The 21,184-nt window shown below is 38.7% G+C and overlaps 1 protein-coding gene across 1 annotated transcript in view; it reads right to left on the bottom strand.

The window, feature by feature from the left end:
* Positions 1-21,184, bottom strand: part of LOC123511113 (NADH-cytochrome b5 reductase 1-like) — a gene marked incomplete at its 5' end in the record, with an annotated part of 136,055 nt that overhangs the window by 23,307 nt on the left and 91,564 nt on the right. The window contains one exon of the mRNA XM_045266735.1: positions 10,177-10,371. Within this exon, the coding sequence (XP_045122670.1) occupies positions 10,177-10,371 (195 nt within the window). The remainder of the gene's footprint in view (positions 1-10,176; positions 10,372-21,184) is intronic.

Here is a 21,184-nt window from a genome sequence, read left to right as displayed (position 1 = left end):
AAGTGTAATCGTATTTGGACTAATAGAAAAAAATATAAAATTTAGACCAAGAAGAGAAAAAGAAGAAATGAAATCAGTCAAAGACCTACTAAAAAATCTAAACGATGAAGATAGGTAGATCTTAGAAAAGGAAATAGAAGAAATAAACAGAATGGGACCTTATCAAGAAGGAACAATGAGACCAATTAAGATACTACTAAAATCACAAGCAGCAACAGAAGAAATATTATATAGAACAACTAAACTCAGAGAAACAGAAGGTTGCAAGGATATATATATATATATATATATATATATATATATATATATATATATATATATATATATATATATATATATAAAAATGAGAGAAGAAAGGAAGAGATACAACAAACTGGCAGCAGCAGTAAGGGAAAAAAATAATGAAAGGTCAGAAGAGGAAAAAAAAAGTTTTTTTTTTTGGAGAATTCTAGGAGACAGGATAAGGAAATGGTATATAAAAGAGAAGGAAGAGGAAAAAGAGGAACAAGTTTAACTAAAAGTGATAAAGGCAAGAGACTAAAAATGATGTATACGAACATAGACAGGGTTTTATCAAGTAAATTAGAATTAAGAGATTACATAAAGAAAGAAGAACAGGATATTGCATGCCTGACTGAAACAAAACTAAATGAAGCAATCAAAATAGACTTGGATAATAGATATAATGTATGGAGGAGAGACAGAGGGGGTAAAGGAGGAGGAGGAGAAGTCATGATAATGTTAAGGAAGGAGATGGTGATAAACCAAGTGGAATGTGGGGAAGGAAAAGCAGAAGTACTGTATGTTAAGATGCATATAAATGAAAAAGAGTTAACAATCATTGTAACATATATGCCACCAAAAACAAATTCATGGACCAATCAAGAATATAAAGACATGATAGATGACACAATAAGGAGTCTAACGAGAATCATTAAAGAAAGGAGAAAAGTTATATTAGTAGGAGATTTCAACTGTAAAGAAGTGGACTGGGAAAATTATGAAAGTGGTATGGGGGAAGAAGCCTGGGGAGAAAGATTCCTGAACCTAATGTTAGATAATATGTTGGACCAAAGAGTACAGGAAAACACAAGATTCAGAGGAAACGATGAGCCGGTGAGATTGGACTTAGTTTTTACAAGGGGTATACAAATGAACGATGATATAAGATATAAGTGCCCATTGGGAAAGAGTGATCATGTAATATTAGAAATGGATATAGAAGAGGGAAAGGAAGATAGAGACGATTCATACAAAGGAGACCGATTCAATTACAGAAAGGCTGATATTGAGAATCTCAAGTACTACTTCAAATACGTTAACTGGGAGGAGATGGAAAACTCAGAGACAGTGTAAGAGAAGTATAACTTATTTTTGGAAATATACAAAACAGGAGTCAGGGAATAAGTCCCAAAATATACACCTAAAAAAGAAGGAAAGAAAGATTGGTTTAGCGGAAGGTGTGCTAGGGCAAAGTAGAAAAGAGATGGAGCATGGAAAAGGTGGAGGAGAAATAGAAATCTAGTAAATAAGGAAAACTTCAAGGCAGCAAGAAATGGATATGTTAAGGTGAGGAAGGATGAGGAAAAGAACTATGAAAAGGACATTGTTGAAAAATGTAAGGAGCAACCGAAATTGTTTAACAGATTCATAAATGGAAAAATTAGGCAAAAGAAACAATAGAAAAGTTAAAAGGAGAGAATGGGATGGTGGAAGACCCAAAAAAGTATGGCAGAACTGTTAAATACTAAATTCCAGGAGGTCTTTACTCAGGAATCCAAATTTGAAAGGCCACAGGGTAATAGAGAGACCATGTATATGAAAGATGTTAAAGTAACCAAGGTTGAAATAAAAGAGTTAATGAAGGATTTGGATGAAGGGAAGGCAATGGGACCTGATGAAGTCTCAGGCAGAATACTGAAAGAATGCAGGGAAGAACTAGCAAGTCCTATATACCACATAATAAAATGCTCAATAGAAAATGGAACAGTACCAATAGAATGGAAAAGAACCAAGGTGGTTCCTATATATAAGAGCAGAAAGAAGGAAAAACCTTTAAATTACAGACCGGTATCACTAACTAGTGTAATATGCAAGATGTTTGAAAGAATAATAAAGAAACAATGGATTGAGTTCCTTGAAGACAACAAATTAATGTCAAATAGCCAATTTGGTTTTAGAAAAAGACGGTCGTGTGTAACTAATTTACTGAGTTTCTACTCTAGAATAGTTGATAGAGTACAAAAGAGAGAGGGATGGGTTGAATGTATTTATTTGGATTTAAAAAAGGCATTTGACAAAGTGCCACATGCAAGATTACTGTGGAAGTTAGAGGAGAAGGGTGGCTTAAAAGAAAGCACACTGAGATGGATGGAAAATTATTTGAGGGGTAGAGAAATAAGGAAGGTAGTTAAAGATATGAAGTCCAAGTGGAAAGCAGTAGATAACAGAGTGCTGCAGGGGTCAGCATCAGCACCAATACTTTTCTTCATATATATAAACGACATGCCAGAAGGAGTGAACAGCTACATAAATCTGTTTGCAGATGATACGAAACCGTGCAGAGTTATAAAGCAAAAAGAGGATTGTGAAATACTGCAAGAAGACCTAAATAAGATCTGGGAATGGAGTAAAAAGTGGGAAATGGAATTCAATGTGGACAAAAGCCATGTCATAGAAATGGGAAAGGGTGAAAAACGACCAGTGGGAATCTATAAGATAGGAGATGGAGTAGAACTGGAGAAAGTAAAAAAGGAAAAAAAATTGGGAGTGACGATGGAAAAAAATAATCAACAGGCAAGCAATATTGATAGAATTTTCAGAGAGACATACAATTTGCTGAGAAATATTGGAATAGAATTTCACTACGTGGACAAAGAAATGATGAAGAAACTGATAAGTACTATAATAAAACCCAGATTGGAATATGCAGGAGTAGTGTGGACCCCTCATATAAAGAATCAAATAAGGAAGCTGGAGAGACTACAAAAAATGGCTACAAGAATGGTCACAGAACTTGAAGGGATGACATATGAGGAGAGACTAAAGGCTATGGATCTTCCAACATTGGAGTAGAGAAGGGAGAGAGGGGATCTCATACAAGTTCATAAATTGATAAACGGAATGGACCAAGTGGACAATAAGCATCTGATCCTGAGAGAAGAATATGTCAGTCGAAGCACAAGATCGCATAGTAAGAAGCTGAGGAAGGGAAGATGTGTAAGAGATATTAAAAAGTATAGTTTCCCGCAAAGATGTACTGTATTGAGACGTGGAACAGTTTGAGTGAAGAAGTAGTGTCTGCAACGAGTGTGCATAGTTTTAAAGTAAGATTGGATAAGTGTAGATATGAAGATGGGGCCACATGAGCATAAAGCCCAGGCCCTGTAAAACTACAACTAGGTAAAATACACACACACACCAGACACGGTTGAGGAAGGACGCAGTGGTGTCGCTCTCAGTTGATCTTCACTGCCTGTTGTACAGTATTTGCAGTGGCTTGGGCGAGTAGTGTGGACTCGTTTTTCATGAAATCAAGTGTTAGAGAATCATGAGTAAAGAAGAGATTCCATCTATATGCAGGTATAAGACTAGGGAAAGAATGAAAGAAGAAGATGACTATGTTGATGAGGGAGTAAGCGCATTCGGTCTTGATGCAGCAAATACTTCACTATTTAAGAGAGTGTTGACTATTGAACGTAAACTAGATAAATGGATAAAGGAGAGTATGGGAATGAAAGAGAATGAAGAATAGGAAAAAGAGTTTAAAAAACTGAGAGAAAGGATAAAAAAAAAAAGTGGAAGAAAACGAAGCTAGGCTAAGAGCGGAAAACAAAGAACTGAAAAAGGAAGTAGCTAACTACAAGAAGCTGATGGAAGAAGGACTCGGTAAAGCTGAGAAAGAAAAAGAGAAGCTGAAAGATCTAGTAAACAAAGAAGAGGAAAGAGTACAGAACGTGATTAAAAAAGTAGTACAAGCATGGAGAGTCCAAGATAAGAAAGAAAAGGATGACTTTCAGGTGATTCAAGAACAACTAAAAGAAAGAGATGAAATTATGACAAACAAAATGATAGGAGTCCAAGACAAAAGAAAATCTAGTTAGAGAAATTGCAAAAAAAAAGTGTAATCGTATTTGGATTAAAAGAAAAAATATAAAATATAGACCAAGAAGAGAAAAAGAAGAAATGAAATCAGTCAAAGACGTACTAAAAAATCTAAATGACAAAGATAGGCAGAACTTAGAAGAGGAAGTAGAAAAAATAAACAGAATGGGACCATATCAAGAAGGAAAAACAAGACCAATTAAAATACAGGGTGCGGCAACATAACATCCTTTTTTATAATGCGTGGCAATCTGGGTGTAGAAATGGTAGCAGGGTGGGCGTGGTTTCATTTGACAGGGCCGTTCCGAAAGTTTTCTTGGAAATACAGTCAGTCGTTATCATGCGTTGGAGAAGTGAGGAGCGTGCGTTTGCCATCGAAGCCTACTTTTCGAATCGACAGTCTGTGATTGCAACCCAGCGCGCCTTTCAAAATCGTTTCAATGGGTCACTACGTTCAGGCAAACCGGGAGTACGACACGACGAAGAACTGGAGTACCTTGTCCCATCAGAACACCTGAAAACATTGAGGCAGTGAGAGCTTCAATCTTGCAATCCCCACAGCGTTCTCGCACAAACATGCCTCTGTTTTTGCACTTTCCGATAGTTCAGTGAGGCAAATACTTCATGATGACCTTCATTACCATCCTTACAAGATGGCGATTGTGCAGGAACTCTCCGTACGTGATTTCATTTCACGAAGGAACGCATGTGAGGCACTTCTCGAAAACGTTCCTGAAGACACTATTGTTTACTTTAGTGATGAAGCACATTTTCATTTGACTGGATGCGTCAACAAACAAAACATGCGCTACTGGGCTGACACCAATCCCCGTAAATTGCATGAAAGGCCTTTGCATTCACCTAAAGTCACAGTGTGGTGTGCAATTTCCTCCACTGGAATTGTTGGTCCTTGTTTTTTTTTAAGAAAATGAGGTCACTGACAGTGAATTCAGACCGGTATGTAAACATGTTGGAGGAATTTTTTTTTTCCACGAATTGAAGAATTGGACCTAGGGGATATTTGGTTTCAAGAGGACGGAGCAACGGCTCACACTTCAAGGGCATTGATGGCTGTTTTGAGGGAACACTTTCCAGAGTGCCTCATTTCAATAAGGGGCGATTCAGAGTGGCCAGCCCGTTCCCCCGATTTGTCACCTTGTGATTTTTATTTGTGGGGATATTTGAAATCCCATGTTTATGTCAACCGGCCGAGAAACCTACCAGACTTGAAGGCCAACATCCAAGAAGAAATTGCCAATATACCTGCTGATACGCTGGTGAGGGTCATGGCAAACACCCAAAATCAGTTTATGCAGTGTATGGACAATGGGGGACGTCACCTACCTGATATGATTTTCAAAACTGTGTGAAACAAAACTTTAAATATGTACTATCATTATGAAACAAAATTAAAACCTTTCTGATTTATACATCTTGTTTTATTGCCTTTTGGAAAAAGGAAGTTATGTTGCCGCACCCTGTACTACTAAAATCACAAGCAGCAACAGAAGAAATATTATATAGAACAACTAAACTCAAGACAAACAGAAGGTTGCAAGGATATATATATAAAGAAAAATAGAAATGAGGAAGAAAGGAAGAGATACAACGAACTGGCGGCAGCAGTACGGAAAAATAATAATGAAAGGTCAGAAGAGGAAAAAAAAAAAGGCATTTTCTTGGAGAATTCTTGGAGACAGGATAAGGAAATGGTTTATAAAAGAAAAAGAAGAGGAAAAAGTGAAACAAGTTTAACTAAGAGTGATAAAAGCAAGAGACTAAAAATGATGTATGTAACAAAATTACTGAGTTTCTACTCTAGAATAGTTGATAGGGTACAAGAGAGAGAGGGATGGGTTGACTGTATTTACTTGGATTTAAAAAAGGCATTTGATAAAGTGCCACATGCAAGGTTACTGTGGAAATTACAGGAGAAGGGTGGTTTAAAAAGAAACACATTGAGATGGATGGAACATTATTTGATGGGGAGAGAAATAAGGACGGTAGTCAAAGATATGAAGTCCAAGTGGAGAGCAGTAGAAAGCGGAGTGCCACAGGAGTCAGTATTGGCGCCAATACTTATTCTCATTTATATAAATGACATGCCAGAAGGAATGAAGAGCTACATAAATCTGTTTGCAGACGATGCGAAACTGTGCAGAGTTATAAAGCAAAAAGAGGATTGTGAAATACTGCAAGACCTAAATAAAATCTGGGAATGGAGTAAAAAGTGGGAGATGGAATTCAATGTGGACAAAAGCCATCTCATAGAAATGGGAAAGAGTGATATCACAAGAAAAGCACATTAACAGAATATTTGGAAAAACTTACAACACACTCCAAAGTATTGGATTCTCATTCAATTACAGTGCTTACTCCAATTTTGCGAGTTCAAATTTTGCGATACGCCAATTTTGTGACCAAGGACCAAAAATTGCCATTTTTAAAATTTTCCCATCTTGCTCCTTTCTCCCGGTATTGTGAGTGGTGGCGGGAGAGAGTGTTCCCGCAAATTATATATTACTGTATTATATAGGCAATATTTTATGAATTTATTCATATTTATCATATTATACTATATTATTATCATATTTATACTATATTTATCATAGTTTGGTGGTTTTTGGCTAGATTTCATAAAAATCTGGCGGTAATTCAACGAAGCTCATCTGGCAACACTGCCCCTCTCCCTCCCGCCTTCCATTTGTTTACGTACACCTCCACGGAGTTCTCTGCAAATTTGGAAGAATCCTTGTGGTCGACTTTGTGCGACATGGCGCCACCAACCAAGAAAAACATTAGGCTAACTTTGGAGCAGAAGAAGATAATTAAGATGAAAAGATATGGAAAAAGGAACTGTGATATTTCCAGAGAGTTTGGTGTGGGAGAATCAACTGTGAGAATGGTGTTTAAAAACAGTGAGAACATTGAAAAATCTGTTAAAACCTATGGTGGACAGATTTTTTATTCTCGTAGCCATTGTACAAACACTGATCATTCATATGGAAAGATACCTGGCTCAATATATATGTGATATAAATATGGGCAAAATATTAGGAAAATATTATAAAATTAAGCGACCATGGACGAGGGGTCCACCATATTCAATTTTTCCTATAGGAATAATACTTCCAATTTTGCTATTTCCAAATTTACGACTCGCAATGCTGCCCCATTTCTCGCAAAATTGGAGTAAGCACTGTACTTGGATCAGAATATGATAAAGAAAATATTAACCACCTTAATTAGACCTCAGTTGGAATATGCAGCGGTGATATGGTCACCACATATGAAGAAACACGTGAAGAAACTAGAAAGAGTGTAGCAGTTGGGAACGAGGATGATACCAGGTTTTAAGGAGGTGCCATACGAGGAGAGATTAAGAAGACTGGATTTACCCACGTCAGAAGCAAGAAGAGAGAGGGGAGATATGATAACAATGTATAAAACAATAAATGGAATGGATATCCTAGATAGAGAAGACTTGATAAGGATGTCTTCCAACAATCAACTGAGAGGACACCCAAAAAAATACAAAAGGACAGTTATATGGGAAATGTCAAGAAGTATAGCTTCCCATATCGTGGCAATGAAAAATGGAACAAATTGAGTAGAGAGGTGGTGTGTGCAGCAAGTGTCAGTCAGATGAAGGACAAACTCGATAAATGTGGACAAAGAGACAGGACATAGAGAGCCAATCTCAGACCCTGTAAATCACAAATGGGTAAATACAAATAGGTAAATACAGTCATACCTCACCGAACATGAATTCACCAAACACGTAACTCGCGTATACACGAATCGGTAAAATATCCCATATTTCGCCGAGCACGACTTTGACTCGCGATTGCACAATTTGGTCTCCATTTGAATCTCCCGCTGGTCTTGGTGGATGCACTTGACCTTTCCTCCCAAGCGTCTTGGACTCTTCATAATTTGCTGAAAGTCATGGAAGATGCAACATCCCTCTTCACTGAAACAGATCCCATTCTGGAGAGGAGCATTACTGTATTTTACGGCTTGCAAGACGCTGCATCTTGGAAGACACACCCTAATATTTGAAAGAAATTTCTAAGGAAAAAAAAGTCATTCTCATACAAGAATGCATTCACCATATACCCGACCACTGAACACAAAAACATAAGAAGCAAGGAATCTGCAAGACACTATTGTTTCACCACTCATTACAAATTTGCTGGAGCACTCACCACAAAATTAAAACTATGTAAATAAAAACACCATAGGTAAATACATATACACAGTGAAACAGTCCATATCTTCTTGTTTTAGTGACGAGCGATGGCATGTTTTGAACCTGTTGTTTACATTACGGAATCACTTGTCCGATCGCCGAAACCGAACACGTCAGTGCTGCAATTTGTATTTGTTCTATTTTGCAGTCGTGCTTCATAGGCTTTATCAATGTGAATACAATATTATTCACAAGTGGAGTTTTGACTCTTGCTTGAATGAGTAGGCAACTTGGATGTTCTATCAATAAAGGCATAAAGGCACCTGGCATGATGTGTGTGCGTTCGTGTGCATGTATGTGTGTGTTGCAATGAGACGAGGGACCAGCCCGTTTTCTCCACACACTGAGTAGGCCGCAGGAAGGATTACGGTATTGGAAATACTTGTAACACCTAAGTACTGAGTTTACATAATATAAAAGGCTAAATTAAATGGTACTTAAGCTACCATCATAATGTAATGACTCAACATACAAATCCAGGTCACTATCTGTCAAGTGTCCAAGCTCACTTGAGGTTGGATGCTGCCTTACAATACAACATTCATCTTGGAAGACGTACTAGTATTTTTCAGGGTATTTCTTAGGAAAAAAAAGTGCATCTTGTAAGCCGTAAAATACGGTAAGTTCAAGAGGGGTGTTGAGGAGCTTCTTTTGCCCTACAAGGAGACTTTATGCCATATGGAAGCATCTGCCAGTCAGAGGCCTATCACTTCATATTTCAAGCCCTCTCCAATCAGCAAATAAACTAAAGGTACTAGTACTATAATTAAATAAAATGTGTGCTTGGTACTTCATTTATTGTTTTTTTTTTTTTCAGCCTTTTTGGTAAAAAAAAAAGTTTTATGGGGAGGATCTGGGAACGTAACCCCCATTTTCCCATAGGGCCTATTATTCGGCAAACACAAATCTCGCCGTACACGATGAGCTCAGGAACGTAACTGTCGTGTTGGGCGAGGTATGACTGTACACACACACATACTAATACTTAGATTCAAAGAAGGTATTTGACAAGGTCCCACACAAAAGGTTATTGTAGAAACTTGAACAAAATGGAGGACTAAAGGTTTGACTTCTGAAATGGATGGCTGACTTTCTAAAAGACAGAGAAATTAGAACAATTATAAGAGATAAAAAATCAGCCTGGAAAAATGTCTTAAGTGGAGTTTCACAGGGGTTGGTATTGGCACCAATAATGTTTGCAGTAAATGTGAACGACTGTGAGGCGCTACAAGACTTGGATAAAATAGCAGAATGGTCACTCACATGGGAAATGGAATTTAATACAAAAAAGTGCAGCATATTAGAATTTGGAATGAGCATAAGAAGGCCAAAGGAAGTTTATTCAATGGGGAATGAAGAAATTAAGATGTCTTTAAAGACCTAGGAGTAACCATTGTGGATAACTTGTCACCAGAAAAGCACATAAATAAAATTACAGGAAATGCCTATGAACTTTGAGAAATATAAAGGTGGCATTTACTTACCTAGATGTAGATATGATAAAAAAAAAACTGTTAATGACTCAAATACAACCAAAATTAGAATATACAGCTACACTATGCCACCGAACAAAAAGAAACACATAAGGAAACTAGAGAGAATATAAAGGGCAGCAACAAAGCAAATTAAGAAAGCAGAGATATCAAGAAATTTAGCTTTCCACAAAGATGTGTAGAGGTGTGGAATGGCTTAGATAAGAGTCATTAAAGCCAAGACAATCAACAAGTTCAAAGAAATGTTGGATTTTCATATAGAGAGATGGGACAGCATGAGCATAGCTCTTTTCCCAATGTTACAACTAGCTAAGTACATATACACACCTTCCTGGGGACGGTCCACAGTGTACCACAGCTTGAACTTGTTTGAATACTGCGCTTGAACTTCTTCCAGCTCCATCCGCAACAAAATGTCAGCCTCAGTCTGATTAGCAAACACCAGTGCCAGCTGAGTAGTGTCTCCCTCATCTCTAACCACTTGACGTACCAACTGTAGCATAGGAGTGATACCAGTGCCACCTGAAGAGATAGTTATCATTTTATACAAAATTACCATTACAAAAAGCTGGGCTATCAAAACTTACTCATTTGCTTCTTGGTCAAAGTGCAAGTCAGCTTAACTTATGAATAAAAACAATTAAGGATATTTTAATGGAGCAGGGAAGCTATCTAAGTCTTTAACCCTTAAGTACGGTGATTGTTTTGGAACGATTGTAGCGCTGCGTGCGGAGAGGTGGGGATCGTTCTAGTAATCATGATTTTTCCGCACTAAATGTTTGAATCTCTTCCCCTCACTATTGGTCCTGGGGCAAGTGGAGGTATCTGGCAACTTTTCTCACTCGTCTGCTTAAGTCTTGAGACATGTGTTCCCTCACAATAAGTCATCTTTTCCCATTTTGAGACAACATCTGGCAATCCCCGTGACCCAGAGGGAGGAAACGGTACTCCGAGTGATGTTATGTCAGTGTTACTCAGTAATGACATTGAGGAATGATGAAAATGAAGACAGCAATTTTTTTTCTTGAGACAGAAGAAAGTGAAGACTCCAGTAGTGATTCTAGTAGTGATCTGGGAGACAGAGACCAACCCTCACAGTGACATTCATAAACCTCCTCACGTAGCCTATTCCCCTTGAGCAATGCATTGGTGTGTGTCATCCCTGATTGCCCCTACAAGACTGTGCTTGTCGGCCAAGTCATGTGAATCCCATTGCTAATAAGAGTTGCCAATTATTATAGAAATCCACAATACTTGTAATATATGTTTTTTTTTTCTTTTCCTGCTTTACACATCATTTCATATACAGGCAACCCCCGCTTAACGAAGGTTTACACAACGAAATTTCGCTACAACGAAGGTTTCATTTTACTACTATCTGCTCATTTAACGAATACCAAACTTGCTTTAACAAAGTTTTATCCAGGTAATTTTTTCCAAGTTTGAAAGCCCAGCCGTATCACGCAAGCCAACAAGCTTTTCAATACACTAGCAGCCGCAAATACTAAGGCCTGCCTCAGGAGAAATCCTGGGACACCTGTAGAATCAAGATCAAGATCAAGATCAAGCCTCTCGTGGACAACACGCACCACTCACTCCCATAAAAGCGTCAGCAGCAGCTCGTCTTCACTCGCTCAACTTATCACCAAAACTCCTTGCAATGTGGCCTAGCATTCCTAAGAAGACCAGGAAGTCTCTTACTCTCGAAGTGAAGCTGGATATTATTCACAGACACTAGAGAGGCGAGAAAACTATAGCAATGCTGGCCACCATCTTGACTCCATCTACTGTCTCTACTATTTTCAAGTCAGCAGACTATTAAGAAGGCTGGTGAGACTGTATCTTCCTTGCAAGCTAAAAGAACTACCTGAACTCGTGACCCTACAATGGATAAAATGGAAAGCCTTGTGGAAATGTGGTACATAAGTTTTAAATGCGGTACAATGATGCGTCCTTTGTTTACATTTCACAGGTTGCCGGTTAGTGTCTTTCCCGTTTCACTCTCCCTCCCTTCGTAAATTTAAGATCATCAACATTATAAAGCTACGTACATACATACATTAGTGTACATTATAATGACTTAAATTAAATTTAACTGCCTAAATGTTAAACTTCATAATTTTTATTTTCATTAAACCTTTCGTTAAACAGGGGTTGCCTGTATCTGAATTCACATTTTCTTGACATAAAGTGCAAAAGTTCCTACTTTTACATAAAATTCAAATGCCCAAAAGGGGAGAGAGAGAGAGAGAGAGAGAGAGAGAGAGAGAGAGAGAGAGAGAGAGAGAGAGAGAGAGAGAGAGAGAGAGAGAGAGAGAGAGCACGGTGTTAGCGGCGGGTTCTGCCATGATTTTTTTGATATGCAATAACTCTGCTCTCAGAGGTCATATCATGTTAAAAACTACATCCTTGGACTGAGAATAACATAAAGAAATATGTTTTTTATAAGGAAAAAAATATTTTTAGCATTTTTGACAGGTGTGATTTTTCCCCGTTGTAACAGACAGAAGGTAATTCAACCCCCCTAACTTTAAGGGTTAAGCCTTACAGTGTTGGGCTTTGTCAAAGAGAGGGTTCATGACAGGTTCATTTTATCCAAATATTTTCATTTATCCTGCAAAATTAGAAGAAATAAATAGCAAATAATTTAATATACAGGGAACCCCCACTTAACGAAGGTTCACACAACAAAATTTCACTACAACAAAGGTTTCATTTTACTACCATCTGCTCGTTTAATGAACACAAAACTCACTTTAACGAAGTTTTATCCAGGTAACTTTTTCAAAGTTTGAAAGCACCGCCGTATCACGCAAGCCGACAGGCTTTTGAATACACCAGCGCCTTTGGTGGACAACACGCGCACCACTTACTCCCCCTGTACAAAACAATAGCAGCGTCGCTATTCGCTTTCAAACTTGGAAAAAATTACCTGGATAAAACTTCGTTAAAGTGAGTTTGGTGTTCGTTAAACGAGCAGATGGTAGTAATATGAAACCTTCGTTGTAGCGAAATTTCGTTGTGTGAACCTTCGTTAAGCGTGGGTTGCCTGTATATATAAATATACAGTGATCCCTCATTTATCATGGTTAATGGATACCAGAACCCCCTGCGAAAGGTGAAAAACCGCGAAGTAGGATTTGCCCCCTCCCCCAAGGAATTTTGGTGTATGTGTGTGTGGGTACCAGAATGTTTAAAATATGTTAACAGTATTTATACTTTACATATACAGTATTTTACTTAAATCTATTCAATTATAAAACCTTATACAGTAAGTATACATTTACTCTCTCTCTCTCTCTCTCTCTCTCTCTCTCACATGATACATAACACTCACCCTCTTCTGCCCTCTTTGATCATATGCAAAAATTTCTCTTTTTCACTGATGGTCATCATCTTCCTCTTCCTCTTGGGTTCACTAGAGGAAGCTTTCGCAGGGGCACAGGGCTTAGGTGGCATTGTAAGGGCTTAACGAATCACTACTTAAACAAAAATAGTTGTTGCGAACACAACACTAAGATACAGGGAAACAAGTCATTCCGGCACCAGGTCACTCTGGCACCACGTCACTCCGGTCTACACCCTAGTCACTCTGGCCCCCTACCCTAGTCACTCCGGCCTCCAACCCTAGTCACTCTGGCCTTTTTATTCTTTATCTTTTTACAGCACGTTAAATCAAGATCGCCAGTGTTATTACCATGCATGCAGGCTGCCTGACTGCAAATTTAGTAGCAAAGCAAGTTGTCAGTTACTACCCAGTTCAACGGCTTAGGTGACGAGCGCCCACGGCAAGGCGCAGCATGTGACACATACATAGAACGTTACTTACTTGAAGTACAAAATAAAATACGTCCTTTAGCTAATCAGTTATGCCACAATTCATACTCACCTATTTCCTCATGCTCAGTGTTGACTGACAGTGCACTCGCTGCCTGGATCAACAGGGTTGCCATGCAGACACGTCAGTGAGAAATATATAAAAGTTAGAAAGCATCAGTGAGAAAGCTTTGTAAGTCCAAACAGTATAATACATATCTTTGCTAATCTCTTTTCTTATCAGTGTTCCCCTTGGGAACGTTGCCTTATCCAGCGTTTGGAGCATTTTTAAAAATTTCATAAACGTTAATGATTGATAGCAAACACGTTTCCCTGGCGTGAATCCACAAATAGGTAACGGTTTGAAGCATTTGAGCTAATTATTTTTTTTTCCGATTCAGTATTCACTGTCATTCACCTAAAGACTCAGGTTTGAAAGAATTTGATCGATAGCTCCTTCGAAGCAAAACAAGTGCATAATTTCACACTTTCGTCATGGCTGCTCACCCGTGTGTTGTTTGCAAAACTGAAGTCCGACAACGGCAGCAGGGATTGTGGTGTGATGCCTGTGATCTTTGGCAGCACCGTACTTGTGAAAGCAGTGTTACTCAAGAGGAATACCGCTGCATGAACCGTGGGGAGCTTGCTGACATTAAGTGGTATTGCAAGGATTGCAGTTCACAAAGCACTAAAAAGCATTAAAAGCACAAAGCATTAAAAAGCATTAAAAATACGTTATTATGAGAATTCCCCGAAAGATGACATTTCGCACAATAAAGTTAGATACATTACTAGAATTAACATTTCAAAGAGATACATATTTGAAAAACATAATTGAGAAATATTATGAAGAAATTAATTCTCTCTCTCTCTCTAGCCGATGTTACTGATACTACGGAGTTGAGTGGTACTACCCCAGATACAGCGTCATACTGCGAGAGTACCTCACCTACAGTCACACTGCGAGAGTATGGAAATTAACACTGATGTACATCTACCGGATATTACTGATAGACCATCTATTCCACATCCCATTGAAGAGGATGTAATTGCTGATGATTCATTGCAAAGCATCTCTGATGAGGGGGATGATCTTAGGGTTATTATGAACTTATCGACGGTGCAACCAGGGGTCGGAAAACACTTTTTGTGGACTCCTTAGGATTTACCTACACTAAAAAGGCCCTTGGTAAGAAAACGATATGTTCGGGAAAGTGTATTTGGCGGCGTAGTGTACGCAGCAAGGCCCTTACTTGTCCAGCAACGGTTATACAGAACTTTTCAACGTTTGTTCGTGGTACCCGGTCTCACGTGCACCAACATGACCCTGGCGCTGCTGTGAAGGCCAAAGTTACAGCCCGTGTTAAGACTATGGCCACAGAAAAAGAAAACCATTTTACGTCAGCCACTGCTCTAGTTGATCGTGCCTTAGCAGAGATAGGAGACTTCGACACTGGTGTTAATACTCAATACATAGCCCGAGTTGCAAATCGCTTGTGGCATAAAGACAGACCTGATGAGCCTAGTACAATAAATTTTGATGTGGCTGATGAATATATCCCGAAGGAATTTCTTAAAGCTGATATTCGTATGAAAAATGCGCGTCACATGGTTTTTTGCACGGACACACAACTTTCACTCTTAAAAAATGCAAAGACGTGGTACATCGATGCCACATTTCGAGTTGTGAGAAATCCCTTTAAGCAACTATTTGGGATTCATGCATTCGTAAAGGGTGATGAAGGGAACATCAAACAAGTTCCTTTATCATTTGCACTAACGTCAGAAAAAAGGAAAAAAAGATTACAGGAAAGTACTGAAGGCAATAGTAAGACTCATTGGGGAGTGCAATATTCAAAAGTTTGTCATGGATTTTGAATTGGCAGTATGGTCAGCAACGAGATCAGTTTTCCCTACAGCCAAAATACAGGGTTGTGCCTTCCACTGGAAGCAAGCTGTATGGAGGAAAGTGCAGAGTATAGGATTAGCAGTGCCTTATGTACCTGTTGGATCTTGTCTTGATTTGATGCATTATATGTGATATTTGGATTACTGGACAATGGACACCAGCAGATTGGTGCGTGTTTGGTCAAAACATACGCACAAATAACGATGTAGAGGGATATCACCAACGATTAAATGGCAATGCAGGCAACTCACATATTCCATTTTACGTTTTAGTTCCCCTCTTACACAAAGAGGCAATAAATGTTCACTTGTAGGTTTGCTTAGTAAAGGATGGAAAACTTATCAGGTACCAAAGAAATAACTGTAAATCTCAGCAAGATCGCATATTTAAATTATGGAAAAAATACGAGCAACACGAAATCACCACACAGCATTTACTGAAAGCCTGCTCCCATCTAGCTGGACCCAATTGATTTTTTTAAGATTTTATTTTTTTTAAAGGAATATATCTTACAGTTTTTACACGTATTTTAATGAATACTTTTTATATTATCACATTTTAGTATATGTATACATTTTTTTTCTTTTACCGGAACAGACGTGTATATTTGTACGTGATGATTTTAAATGGGTTTCGATTCCCCGGTCAGGTGGAGATAGTTGAGTGTGTCTCCTTTCACGTGTAGCTCCTGTTCACCTAGCAGTGAGTAGGTAGAGTGCACGCCCGCACTCCGTCCCAGCCAGCTGGCCATTTCCTGGAGCGCTAGTCGAGACGTGTTCTCTTTATACGAAAGCCACCTGTGTGCTGCCATCCGCCATCTCTGACGGGCTGACTCTATAGCCCGTATTCCCCCTCTCCCTTGGGAGTGATAGAAAAAAAATAAAAAAGTATATTAACGAACACAAAAGTTAACTCCCACAACTTGCACTATCAGGAAGTGGTGCATATACATGACGCTACCCAATACTACAATAGGTTTATTGGATTATGCATCAGAGCATTCAATTTTTGTTTATAGGTATATGCTACGTCATTGTAAGCATTTTTATAATAAATAAACATTTAAGACTACATATTGTACATATTGTATTCGTGGAGTGAGTATGTACTACAACAATTTGTACGATATAAGGTCACAATAGACGGGTGGAGGGGCCGGAGTGACTAGGGTAGGAGGCCGGAATGACTAGGATTGGAGGCCGGAATGACTAGGGTTGGAGGCCGGAATGACTAGGGTAGGGGCCGGAGTGACTTGGGGCTGGAGTGACCTGGTGCCGGAATGACTGGAAATCAGATACAGTATGCAAGACAGTCAACAGCGTGGACAAGACTGGCAAGATACAACCAAGGCCCATGGAGTAGAAGATCGACCTACAAGGCATTCAAAATGGGTCTAATATGCACATCCGTGGCGTCAGCGGGTTCACAAGTAGTCAGAGCAGGGATGTTGGTTAGGTTAGCAAGCTGCCTGGTAGGTATTCACGTGCTTCTCTCTCTCTCCCAGTCTTTCTCTGTTCCGCGCCAACATCGGTCACAATGCCGAGTTGTGCAGTGCGTGACTCTTTTAATTATCAGTAGTATATAATATGAGGTAAGTAGTATGTGGTAAATGAAAACCATTATTTTTTTTTCTGGTAATTTTTGCACCTTAAGACATTAGTAAATTTCTGATGTTTAGTTATTGAGAAGTAAATTTCTGATGTCTAGTTATTGAGAAGTCCCCATTCAGTTACTTGTGTAGATACAAATTACCTCAGTAATATATGTAACGTAAAAATTAAATAATAATAATAATAATAATAATAATAATAATAATAATAATAATAATAATAATAACAATAATAATAATAATTACAAAGACAGCAACACTAAATTAATATCAATAATAATAAGAGCAAAAGTTTAAAAATAGTAATAATAATAACAATAATTAATAACAGCAAAAGTATTGAGATCATTATATATGATAATAATACAACAGAGAGAGAGAGAGAGAGAGAGAGAGAGAGAGAGAGAGAGAGAGAGAGAGAGAGAGAGAGAGAGAGAGAGAGAGAGAGAGAGAGAGAGAGAGAGAGAGAGAGAGAGAGAGAGAGAGAGAGAGAGAGAGAGACTTGCTGGCAAGCAGAGGGTGTGGGGCGGTAATAGGAGGCAGAGAAGCCTTCACAAAACTTGTCTCCTGTGCCAGGTAAGTATGATTTGCTCAGCGAACAGAGGGAGAGCGTGAGGTTTCTGTAAAAGAAAGACATGTCCCCTGTTGGTGAACCTGCTGATGTCAAAATGTTGGGTGAGGCTGCATATGTAAATACGAACAATACATGTACAGCGCTTTACATATATTCTTGTCGTTATTACACACCAACTTACCTAATTACTGTATGTACAGCATTAATAAGTGACGCCATAGACCCCGAGATATAGCGAAAACACCGCAGAACATATCTATGAGTATGTATAAAAACCGCGAAACAGTGAAGCCACGAAAGTCGAACCGTGAAATAGCGAGGGAACACTGTGTGTGTGTGTGTGTGTGTGTGTGTGTGTATTTACCTAATTGTATTTACCTAATTGTAACATACGGGAAAAGAGCTATGCTCGTGTTGTCCCGTCTCCATATCTATTAATGTCCAGCTTTTTCTTAAAATCATGAATATTCCTTGCGTTGACCACTTCCACGTCTAAACTATTCCATGCTTCCACCCTTCTATGAGGGAAGCTATATTTTTTCACATCTCTCCTATAAGTGGCCATTTTAGTTTTTTCCCATGCCCTCTCGACATTCTTCCATTCCACATACACAGATCTTCCCTATCCATTTTTTCCATGCCAATCATCACTCTGTATATTGCTATCAGGTCTCCCTTTCTCTTCTGTTTTCCAGGGTTGGAAGTTGCATTCTTTTCAGTCTGTCTTCATAAGTCAAATCTCTTAAGTCAGGCACCATTTTCGTTGCAGCCCTCTGTACTTTCTCTAGTTTCCTTATGTGTTTCTTTAAGTTCGGAGCCCACTGTATTGTTGCATATTCAAGCCTCGGTCTTATCATTGCAGTAATTATTTTCTTCATCATTTCTTCATCTAGATATACGAACGCCACTCTTATGTTCCTCAATAAGTTCAATACTTCTCCAATTATTTTGTTTATATGTCTCTCTGGCGATAGGTCATTGGTAATTGTCACCCCAAGGTCTTTTTCTTCATGACTGGTTTTATGTCTTCATTTCCTATCTTGTACATACTCCTGATTCTTCTTTCACTCTTGCCAAACTCTATTTTCTTGCATTTTGTCGTGTTGAACTCCATTTGCCATGTACAGCTCCATTTCCATATTCTGTCCAAGTCTTCCTGGAGTAGTTCGCAATCTTTGTCACATCTCACTTTTCGTAACAATTTTGCATCGTCTGCAAATAGGCTCACATAACTGGACACCCCATCCACCATGTCATTTATGTAGACTGCGAACATTACTGGTGCCAACACTGATCCCTGTGGAACTCCACTCTCCACCAATCCCCATTCTGATGGTCTGTCCTTAATTATTGTTCTCATTTCTCTTCCTACCAAAAGTCTTCCATCCATTTTAGTAAACTGCCATGCACTCCTCCTACCATTTCAAGTTTCCAGATCAGTCTCTGGTGTGGTACCTTATCAAAGGCCTTTTTTAAATCCAGATATATTCCATCAGCCCAACCATCTCTTTCCTGTATTACATCTATCACCCTCGAATAGTAACATATCAGGTTTGTCGTGCATGAACGCCCTTTCCTAAAACCAAATTGACACTCACAAAGTATGTCATTTTTCTCCAAGAAGTCTGTCCATCTAGTCTTCACCACCCTCTCACACATCTTAGCTACCACACTTGTAAGTGACACTGGTCTATAGTTCAATGGGTCTCTCTTGTTACCTGATTTATAGATTGGGACAATGTTAGCTCTTTTCCAGTCTTGGGGCACTACGCCTTCCCTTAATGAGGCATCAATTACTTCACAAACTTTTTCTGCCAATTGCTCCCTGCATTCTCTTAAAATCCATCCTGATACCCCATCAGGTCCCACAGCTTTTCTCACTTCTAAACTCCCCATCATGTTCTTGATCTCCTCCACCGTTACTTGAAACTCCTTCATAATCCCTTTCTGTTCCATTACCAGTGGTTTGTCAAAAGCAGTCTCCTTTGTGAATACCTTCCGAAAGCATCCATTCATAGCCTCTGCCATTTCCCTGGGATCTTCACTGTATACTCCATTTACTTCTAAACTTTCAATACTTTCTCTATTTTTGATGTTGTTGTTCACATGTCTGTAAAAAAGCCTTGGTTGGTCTTTACATTTATCAATTATATCCTTTTCTTGTTTCTTTCTTTCTTCTCTTCTAATCAACACATATTCATTTCTTGCTCTTTTGTAACTTTCCCACTGCTTAATCCGTCTTTTCCTTCTCCACCTCTTCCATGCATCCTCTTTTCTTGTTCTAGCCTTTTCACATCTATCGTTAAACCAGTCCTGCTTTCCAACTTCTCTATGTTGTCTTATTGGTACAAATTTTTCTCACCTTCTTTGTATATTTTTATAAATTCCTTCCACTTTTCATTTGCTCCTTAGCACTCTTGAATTTCATCCAATTTGTCTCTTGAAAGAATTTCTTTAGGTTTCCAAAATCTGTCTTGGCATAATTCCATCTTCCCACTTTATATTCTTCATTTCTTCTAGATTTCTCTTCGTCTATCACCTTGAACTCCAAAACTGCATGATCACTCTTTGCTAAAGGGCACTCCACCCTCATCTCCTCAATGACCATTGGCTCTGTACTAAAGACCAAGTCCAGTCTTGACGATGCTCCTCTCCTCCAAACCTAGTATCTTCTTTGACCCACTGAGTTAACACATTTTCCATTGCCAGTGTCAATAGTGTATTTCCCCATGTTGTCTCTGATCCTTCCATTGACCAGTCCTCCCAACACACCTCTTTACAATTAAAATCTCCCATCATTATAGTTCGTTCACAGCCACCCAACATTTCTTCCAGACATGTTCCTGTATCACTTATCATTTCTTCATATTCCTGTACTGACCATGCATTTGTCTTAGGTGGTACGTACACCACTATGTAGTGCCTCTTTTTCCTTCATTAGTTTCTGCTCTGATCTTTAGCACTTCTGCCTTTCCCATACCTTTTTCACTTGATCCACCTTTATATCTTTTTAACCAGCAACATCACTCCTCCTCCCATCTTACCTACTCTATTTCTTTTCCAAACGTTATATTTCCTTCTCCAACCTTCATCAGGTCTTCTCCTCTCTCAGTTTTGTTTCAGTAAGACCCACAATATCTGGGTTCTTGTCCCTCAAGTAATCGTTGAGTTCTAAAATCCCGATATCACTCCATTTATGTTGGAATACATTACATTTCGCTCATATGTAAGTTTCTTTAGTCCTTTCTTGCTGTACTTTTCTGGGTTATGAACCACTTCCTCAGTCTCATATCCAAGATTCTCCAGAAAACTCTTTCTTCTCTTCTTCTGTCCTCTCTTCATTTTTTTCAAAGCCTCCTTTCTCAACTCATTTAACATTTCTCTTTCCTTTTCACCGAGATCTCTTCTCAACCAAATCTTCCTTGTT

The sequence above is a fragment of the Portunus trituberculatus genome, chromosome 31 (assembly GCF_017591435.1).
Source record: "Portunus trituberculatus isolate SZX2019 chromosome 31, ASM1759143v1, whole genome shotgun sequence".
NCBI classification, from domain to species: Eukaryota; Metazoa; Arthropoda; class Malacostraca; order Decapoda; family Portunidae; genus Portunus; species Portunus trituberculatus.
Note: the sequence above shows the minus strand (reverse complement) of the source record. Positions and strands in the feature narration are given on the sequence as shown.